The 9,869-nt window shown below is 38.3% G+C and overlaps 1 protein-coding gene across 1 annotated transcript in view; it reads right to left on the bottom strand.

Moving 5' to 3' along the window:
- The window catches only part of LOC140163072 (signal transducing adapter molecule 2-like), a 39,949-nt gene that overhangs the window by 28,637 nt on the left and 1,443 nt on the right, over window positions 1–9,869 (bottom strand). Inside the window, exon 2 of the mRNA XM_072186443.1 lies at window positions 7,554–7,638. Within this exon, the coding sequence (XP_072042544.1) occupies window positions 7,554–7,638 (85 nt within the window). The remainder of the gene's footprint in view (window positions 1–7,553; window positions 7,639–9,869) is intronic.

Raw genomic sequence — 9,869 nt, 5'->3', positions numbered from 1 at the left:
TTTACTCACACCGGGTAGCCTGGGTTGGGTAGGTTACCGCTCTGCTGCCTGCTACTTTGCTCCGACGTATAGTCAGTGCTTTCGCTGGCTGCTGAGCCTTTGGACGCTTAGCAGTCCCCGAAGGAACCGCCTGCTTGTCCGGGGACCGGAGCCCCTTAAGCAGACCTGCCATGACCCATAGGGGCTGTCACAGCAGAATCCACCGATCGACCTTACCAGTGCCCTTGGTAGATTTCTTCTTCGTCTTATGGCGATGACGGAGCCTATCCCAATCGTCAAGCTGGAACTCGGAGAGTCCTAAGCAAAAGAAAGACATCTAGAAGATCGTGAGCACTCCCTGTGGGTGAAACAGAGCGGGTGTGGGTCCCGCTCCGTCACCAGGGAAGGGCAAGCCCGACAGGGCCGAGGCGAAGCGAGGAGAAAAGGGGGGGCACTACCCCCCAACACGCCGACTCAAGCCCAGTAAGCAAACCTGAGCACGGAGGCTGGTCGCTAACGTTAGTGGTAAAGTAAGGACTGGCTAACTTTATTACTAAAATGTCAGACGGTCCCTACCAATCCCCACCGTATGAATATCTGATTAACTCGCCTTTATTGGACGGTAATGAAGACATAACGATAGAGTAATCACCCTAACATAGCAACAATAACCTACCGTACATGAAATACAATGTGTATGTACAAACATCTATTGTAACTTACAGGCTGCAATGGTTGTTTTACGTGGGAAACAAAATGAATGGCGTCAACGAGCGCCATTTTGAATTGCTCGTGTCCCGTGATACAAACGGAGGCACGATATGTAGCTAAGTTTTGGATCGCTTTTTTGTCACTTTTTCGCCAGAAAATGCCGTCAAAACTATCCTCAGCCGAACAATACCGGTTTGGTTTTACCTAAGGTGTGAAACTACAACCGTATATCTCGCCTTTGGTCGAGAAATTGATACACAGTGCTATGAACAATCGATAGGCACGCCTGTGTCAGTCGGAGACCAAGGAGGATAAGGGCGATCATATGGTGTGACGTCACCTTTTGGGTGAGTCCACCGGGGATCGGGGTTTTTGTTATTTATTCATTTATGTGGGACAAAATGACTATTGGTTTTCCGCATCTCGGGATCGATGCAAGAAGTATCTTAATCAACATCGGAAACGGTAAGATCGACCGGTGTACTGAGTCTGAAATTTTGGTATCAGAAGAAAGCTCATATTTTTCTAATTACCCCAGTGAAATTTAACGCCCAAGATGTTTCGTTTGAATGGTGTGAACAAAAAGGTAGTGATTTGTGGTTACCACACCAGAAGTGATACTGTACTATCCTATAGGGCATTGTTATAGGTGTCTCTGATTCTCGTATGTGACCTGCTACCACGATATATCAGCGTAAAGTCGCAAGGTGTTAGTCACTGTTAAAGCCACTAGTATGTCTGTATGGCCTTTGTGAATGGGGGTACAATAGGCCATTCACGAAGGATAATACTACTGGCTTGTACAGGTGTGCGGCAAACAAAGAACATCCACTTAGTCAGACCGAATGTCTCAAAACTCAACGAAATGAGTATAAAGTCGCATCAACTTTACGCTGATTTTGTGGTAGCAGGTCACATACATCAAAACTGCTGCAGCAATGAAGCTCAAAATTTGGAAATGTATTGTTGTGATGGTATGCCTCAATCTAAGATAGAAAACAGAACATGAAAAATCGGACAGCGTCTCTTTTAAGAACAGCCTGCCACATAGCAAGAATATGTTCTTCAAATTATGTAATTGGGCTACCTAGGGTTAATCATTTTGAAGCCCATCAGATGATCAAGGGTAGTGCTAACTTGCGCCATGGGGTCACAGTCAATGCATTTTAAGGCACGCGAGTGCGATCGCGCGCGTAGAGCTCACCTTAAATCACTTTACCGAGTGCGATTTATAGCGCACCTTGTCACCTGAAGGAGTTTCCAAAGTTGCAGCGGTTCCCGGAAGTGATTTGCATAAAATAAACCGATGTCATGGCCTTTACAAAAGTGACGACCCAAACAATATCTTTTCTACTCGCTGATTCGCCGTTTTGTCAATTTAATATGTAAATTACCTGACCTTTCTTGTGAGGTCACGCCTACCGAAATATGATAACTTGCGGTTCATGTCACAACAAAGACGAGACATGCCATTGACCACCGTAGTAAATGTGGTAATGTTTATGCATTCAACTGAACTGTATAATTATTTAGAAGCTGAACAAGGCTGATTTAATATTTTGACATGACGCATACACGCGTGCGATCTGTCAGCGTGAGTGTAGCGCTATGATAAAATTGTACCGAGGTTTGCCGATAGAAATATCAGTTTATACTACTCATCATGGATTCATGGCGGACAAAAAGAACAAATGGGTCCAGTATAAGACATGGAAAACCTACAAGCTTAATGATGTAATGGGGTTTGAAAAAAACCGAGGCAGACGGGACGATATTCGTGTCGAAAGTTTGGTGTTTGAGTTGTTTGAGTAAGCCCATCCCACGAACGAACTACCCCCATTCACGCTGTATGAAGTTAGAAAAAAAGGAGCCAGTTAGCACGCCAGGCACCACTAAGCATGCAAAGTGCATAGCATCGGACTTTTGGTGATCCCCGTTATCTTTTTTTACCGTGCTCATTAAATATTCATGAACCCAACACGTCACAAACATGTGGTCTTATCCGGCCGATGAGAATCGTTGCAATTAACCCGACATGGTTTTATGAATGAATTTTTGACCTTACTGGGCTCAGACATATGCATATTCATATATATTCAAGATGGCTGCTGGGTCCTGGCAAAGACGGAATGAAAATCAATGGTTACGTTCGGAAAATATTGCCGTTTGAAAATTGACTTTTTTTTTGTGTCAAACGAGCAAAAATTTCGATGACTGAAGATACTCAAATTTAATTTATCTGTAATTTTGGTTATAATTTTTTGTTGGACATGGTATATTATTTCTGACTTTGTTGGAAGCTTATTTCAAGTGGTCGTGGTGGATTTTACTGCGGAGGATCCAGTTTTTCAACGGAGACGGACAATATGCACGAGGTGTTTCTTACCAAATTTTACAAAAACTTTTTAACTGGAGTGAGTATTTCAAATGGAAGTTACCCAATTGGGTTTTATATTTTGAAACTCACACTCCCTCTGTGGAAGACTTCAGCTAAATCTTCCACAGCAGGACTGTGCATTTCAAATGGTATAGCAAATGTGTTTCTATCTTGCATTGAGGCCTACCATTAATAACAACTTTACGTTGGGGGGGACATATTGCTCCTTCGGTTTTGATAGGAGAAGCAAAAACATGACATAGCATTGCCCCATACTTGTACTTCCAGTGGAGTTTTTATTCACAAAACCATCTAAACATATCATAGGCCTTACATTTTTACTGGGGTAATGAGAAAAATATATGAGCTTTTTTTCTGATTCCAAAAATCTCAAGTTTTGTTGAGGAAAAATGGGGGATGAGGACACATACAGATACAGTTCTTTAATAATCTAGTTCGCGTCTGACGTCATCTGTCAATCAAACTCGGGCAGTTTGTCGGGATGATTGTGTTTCTGAACGCAGCGATAAAACATGGGTCAGTCCATATGAAATCAAGGAGGCCCCCCACCTGACCCCCTCAGATTTGCTTGATATTTTAGTCATATGTTGTACCTGTAAAAATATGAAAAACCTGCAAATTTGAGGTCTGTAGCTCTTACGGATTTTCTGTGGCAGCCATTTAAAGTTGGAGTAGGGGGGTCTAAATTTGGACTCAAAAGTTGCCCTTTAAATAAATTTCATCTTTGGGAGTCTGTGCCTTCTTTACAAAGAGAGGAGATGTCTGAAACCTTGTATACACACTAACTGCATGCCCAATTTGTCAAAAGTAAAAAAAAAAAGTTAAAAATTATTGCGCTTTGTGTCACGGGGTCATTAAATATGCAAGAAAAAATGTAATGTTTTATAAACTGACAAGTTTAGCCCCCCTAAATTCACATTTTTTGTCAGATTTAGTTATTGTTTGTTGTCACTGATGCTAAATATAGGATAAATACAATGCATATCCAAAAAATTGAGCTCACAATTCATTTACATTTTAACAGCGCCCTCACAAAGATGAAATTTATTGAAATTCAACATTTTCAGGGGGCCCAAAGTCGATGTGGTCCACCTTCAAAATTTATAAAACATCACTTTTATATGACTACTAGTCTTATATTACAACTTAGGTAAGTCCCAGTAATTGTCTAGGTTGACTTCATATAAAACGACAAGCCCAAAGTTGACCATTTTCTTATGATTGCATGTACTGCAAATGTGCCGAATTTGGAAGGCTTAAAAGTCAAATTGGCCACAATATTGAAAAAAAAAATGATTAGATGCGTAGTTATTGGCCCTATTTACTATTATTTTCATTTTATTTTCAATATACAGATTTTCTGTGGCAGCCATTTAAAGTTGGAGTAGGGGAATCTAACTTTGGACCCAAAAGTTGCCCTTTGAATAAATTTCATCTTTGGGAGCCTGTACTTCCTAATAAAAAAAGAGAGAGGTCTGAAACCTTGTGTACACACTAATTGCATGCCCAATTTTTCAAAAAGTAAAAAAAAAAAAAAAATTTTAGTGCGCTTTGCGTCACGGGGTCATTAAATATGCAAGAAAAAATGTAATGTTTTATAAACTGACAAGTTTAGCCCCCCTAAATTCACATTTTTTGTCAGATTAGTTTGTTTGTTTTGTCACTGATGCTAAATATAGGATAAATACAATGCATATCCAAACATTTGAGCTCACAATTCATTTACATTTCGAACAGCGCCCTCACGAAGATGAAATTTATTGCAAATTCAACATTTTCAGGGGGCCCAAAGTCGATGTGGTCCATCTTCAAAATTGATAAAACATCACTTTTATATGACTACTAGTCTTATATTACAACTTGGGTAAGTCCCAGTAATTTTATAGGTTGACTTCATATAAAACGACAAGCCCAAAGTTGACTATTTTCTTATGATTGTATGTACTGCATATGTGCCGAATTCGGAAGGTTTAAAAGTCAAAATGGCCACAATATTGAAAATAAATGACTAGATGCGTAGTTATTGGCCCTATTTACTTTAATTTCCATTTTATTCCATTTTATTTTCAATATTGTGGCCAATTTGACTTTTAAGCCTTCCAAATTCGGCACATTTGCAGTACATGCAATCATAAGAAAATGGTCAACTTTGGGCTTGTCGTTTTATATGAAGTCAACCTAGACAATTACTGGGACTTACCTAGTGATGTGGTCGACATGCCTTATGTCGACATAATGTCGACGTCGGCACGTATGCCGACATGTCGACATCAAAAATCATGTCGACAAAAAAAAATTTTTTTTTTTTTTTTTTTAGTTTAGTTTTCAAAAAATATTTTTGGCCAGAAAAGCAAGTTAAGTTATAGGCCAAAACTGACTTGTTATTCAAGGTTGAAACCAGAGAAATACTGCTACTAAAAATAAAAAAATGCCAATTTTTTTTTTACAAAGTTGATGAACTTGTACATTTTGATTACCTTTGCTTCTATTGAACAGTCAGGGACAAATTGAATTAGTATGCATTGCTAGCTGTTCAATAGAAACAAAAGTAATTAAAATGTACAACTTGTTCCAACTTTGTAAAAAAAAATTGGCATTTTTTTTTTTTTTTTGAGTAGCTGTATTTTCTGGTTTCAACCTTGAATAACAAGTCAGTTTGGGCCTATAACTTGATTTTCTGGCCAAATATATTTTTGAAAATTAAAAAAAAATTTTTTTTTTTTTTTTTAGAATTTTTTTTTATGTCGACACACTGTCGACGTCGGTATACGAATTATATCGACATGTCGACAATAAAAAACGGTGCCGACCACATCACTAGACTTACCTAAGTTGTAATTTAAGACTAGTAGTCATATAAAAGTGATGTTTTATAAATTTTGAAGGTGGACCACATCGACTTTGGGCCCCTGAAAATGTTGAATTTGCAATAAATTTCATCTTTGTGAGGGCGCTGTTCGAAATGTAAATGAATTGTGAGCTCAATTTTTTGGATATGTATTGTATTTATCCTATATTTAGCATCAGTGACAACAAAAAATAATTAATTTGACAAAAATGTGAATTTAGGGGGCTAAACTTGCCAGTTTACAAAACATTACATTTTTTCTTGCATATTTAATGACCCCATGACACAACGCGCAATGACAGAATTTTTTTATTTTTTACTTCTTGACAAATTGGGCATGCAGTTAGTGTGTATACAAGGTTTCAGACCTCTCTCTCTTTTTGTAAAGAAGTCACAGACTCCCAAAGATGAAATTTATTTAAAGGGCAAGTTTTGAGTCCAATTTTAGACCACCCTACTCCAACTTTAAATGGCTGCCACAGAAAATCCGTAAGAGCTACAGACCTCAGATTTGCAGGTTTTTAATATTTTAACAGGTACAACATATGACTAAAATATAAAGCAAATCTGAGGTGGTCAGGTGGGGGACCTCCTTGATTTCATATGGACTGACCCACATACATGTACATGTAGTGCCTTTTGGGTTACAGGGATAATTTTGCACCTTCAAAATATACAAACAGACTCAAAAGTTGGGTGTTTAAATGTTAGTAATAGGAACTTTCTTTCCTGAAGGCACCATGTCAACAATGCCTAGAAAAGTTGCTTTTTGCCTTGTAAAAGTACCATATTTTTTTAGCCATTTTCTGCGATTCCTTTTCTCTGATCAGGACCAGATGGCTCAACCTTACTTTTATGCCCTACAAACCAAGCAAGGGTCACATGTGGGAAGTTTGATTGACAGTGACGTCAGATGCAAACTAGTCTTTTTAATTCTGTCTCAGATAATAGAGGTCAAAAATTCAGCCAGTAGTGATGGTTTCAGGTACAGTACAAAGATGTTGTAACAGAGGTGTTGGCAAGTTTCCTAAAATCTGAACTGACCCTTGGTCAAATGGTCAAGCACTTATGCACACTCATAGCATCAAACATTGTATTTTGCCTCTCGCCCCCAACTTAACACAAAAGTTGACAACCATGAGTTACCAAATATTTCAAAGGCCCCTTTGCAATGATTTTTCATCAAATTTACCCCCCCCCCCTTTTTTTCATGCAAAATCAAAAAAGCATGTCGCTACTTGCCAAAAAATTGGGCTACTTTTGCCAATCTCAGGCCGCGGCAGTAATTTGATGTATTTTCCTTTTAATTTAGCCGATTTATAAAGGTTTTGAGTCTCTGAAGCTGCAAATTGCAATTACAACATGGTTTTGATCGGTGTGTAACTTCCCAGTAAGTACCGGAAGTTTTAAAGTCAAGTGCTTTCCGCCCAATTGGGTGTTTTGCGTTCGAAATTCGGGTAAAACCGCCCAAATATCCGGTATTGGGCGCTTTTTTGGAAGCTTAAAAAATTGGGCTACTTCAGAATCCTTTACCGCGGCCTGGCGAGTCAATGTGTCGCGCCTTGACGCTGAAAAGTTTTGGTAACACTGTTTTTGCAGGCAGGCCTGTATACTTACGCATTAGGGTTTGCATTGACCCGATCACATATGTCCATGATAAGGCCCCAATCCTCTGTAGTGTTTGCTTCACTTGTAACTTTGTCTGTACGTTTAGAGAAAAAGAAGAAAATTGTTACAAATTGAATTCTGACCGGTATTGTTTATACATGAATTACGGTACATGATATGGTAAGCCTTGGGGTTTTTGCATGATAGTGGAAATCAGGTAAAAAAAAAAATTGTGCCCCATTGCGCATTTTGGGATTTTACTGAAAACACTAATTTTCAATGTAAACTAAACAACAAGAATTGATCACTGATTAATGCGTCCTTGACATTTTTAGCAAGCATATCTTCCTCAATCGAATGAATTGGACATCTCCTGAACATGGTTCGAATTTGTTTAAAAATTTTGCGAAGCAGTGTTTGGCTAATTCATCATAATCAGGATAAATTGATAAACAAAGCGACATAAACATGCGACATGAGATTAAAGCCTTAAATGTACAATCTTTTTTCAGAATATACATTATGTACCGTACCTTTATTTTTTTCAAAACCGATTTTTTGGCATATTTGTAATACTTACACATGGACATGGTCCAACTTAAATCTATGAGCAAACTGTCAAATTTGCCCTATTTGTAGTAAAACAGGATGATTTTCTGTTGGTCCGACATATTATCATATTAGATTATGATAATATGTCGAAACGACTCGCAAATCGTAGTCTCCTACGTGTAGGGAGCGTAACCAAACTGGCTGTGTAGAAGACTAACTCTGAGGCCACACTCGCCGTCCTAATCCAAATAGTGCAAGATATTTCGAGTGATAGAGGTGAAGTTTATGATGTTATTTCTTTGCAAATTCCCTAAATGTTTTTTGTGTCCATATGTATTGGGAACTTTCATAATGATTGCATATTATCATTTTGGAAGAAAAAAAGACAAATTTAAAAAGATCATACATTAAGGCTTTAAGGGGGTACTACACCCCTGGCCAATTCTGTGCCTATTTTTGCATTTTTCTCAAAAATTATAGCGCATTGGTGACAAGTAAGATATTGTATATTATAGGGGCAAGGCTAAAAATGCTGCACTGAAAATTCGGCAACTCATGGCAAGTAGTTATTGATTTTAATTTATCAAATATTGGTTTTCCCTCATTTTTGACTGTAGGGGCCTAACTCCACAACTCCAGTGAACCTTCAGAATGCTAATATCCTGCACGAAAACGCCTGGTGTGGCTATCTAAACATGCAGCGTTGACGTTGTCATGCATGTAGTGCAGACGTAGTTGTAGTCCTTGCCCAGCTCGAGGCCTGTACATATCTTACTTGTCAGTCACCAATGCGCTATAATTTTTGAGAAAAATGCAAAAATAGGCACAAAATTGGGCAGGGGTGTAGTACCACCTTAATAAGGGGAATCCCTGTGATGATGTTTGTGATACGTTTGATCAACGGTTTTCAGACTTGTTCATCAGGGAGCGAGTCACGTGACAAACGACCCAAGACCATGCACCTCGCGTACGCTTACGTTCCGTAATTGAGTATTTCATCTGAGAATTTGTTAATCATCATTGGCATTTTGATTTTAAATCATATCATATGGGTATAATCATCATGGGGAGTAGTTCGCAACACAAACTTAAATAACGGGCAAAACAGACACATCATTTATTGGTATGACATTTCGTACTGGTGCTGCCCTATCTAAGTTTGCACTGAAGTGCCATCTCAGTTTTGGTGCGCCGATGTGGATCATGTGTTAATGAATTTTTATTTATTCTGGATAAATAATGGGGTATTAATTACAATTACATGTACAAGCATATGAGTTTAGACAAGAAGTACAAGAAGCTGTGTAATTAATATTATGACAAACATGCAACTATTTTAGCTACAGGAGCCTTGTATTTTTTAGTGCAACGTTGCACTAACTTTTTGTATACACTTCATCCCATACCGTTGTGCAGGGGTGGAATTTCGTAAAGTGCCACAGGAGTCCAAGTGGATTCTCGAAGAGAGTTTTATGAGAGTCCATGGATTCTCGTAAATGGATTCTCGTTGTACAATCTTGCGGGAGTCCAAAAGGTATTATATGTAGGCCTACGTAAAATGCATTCAAACAAACAAATTAACAAATAAACTAACAAAGTTAAGTTTTTAATACATGTATATGTGTCATCATACTCTCACTTCCATATGTCATTGCATCTTTGGCGACTTTAAAATTTTCCTTTATATTTTGCAGGCTTTGCCTTTGAGTTTTAAGGCGTGTTGAACTTTAAACGTCGAACAACTGGATACAATGACAACGTATGGAAAAATAT

The sequence above is a fragment of the Amphiura filiformis genome, chromosome 10, assembly GCF_039555335.1.
Source record: "Amphiura filiformis chromosome 10, Afil_fr2py, whole genome shotgun sequence".
In the NCBI taxonomy this organism is placed as follows: Eukaryota; Metazoa; Echinodermata; class Ophiuroidea; order Amphilepidida; family Amphiuridae; genus Amphiura; species Amphiura filiformis.
Note: the sequence above shows the minus strand (reverse complement) of the source record. Positions and strands in the feature narration are given on the sequence as shown.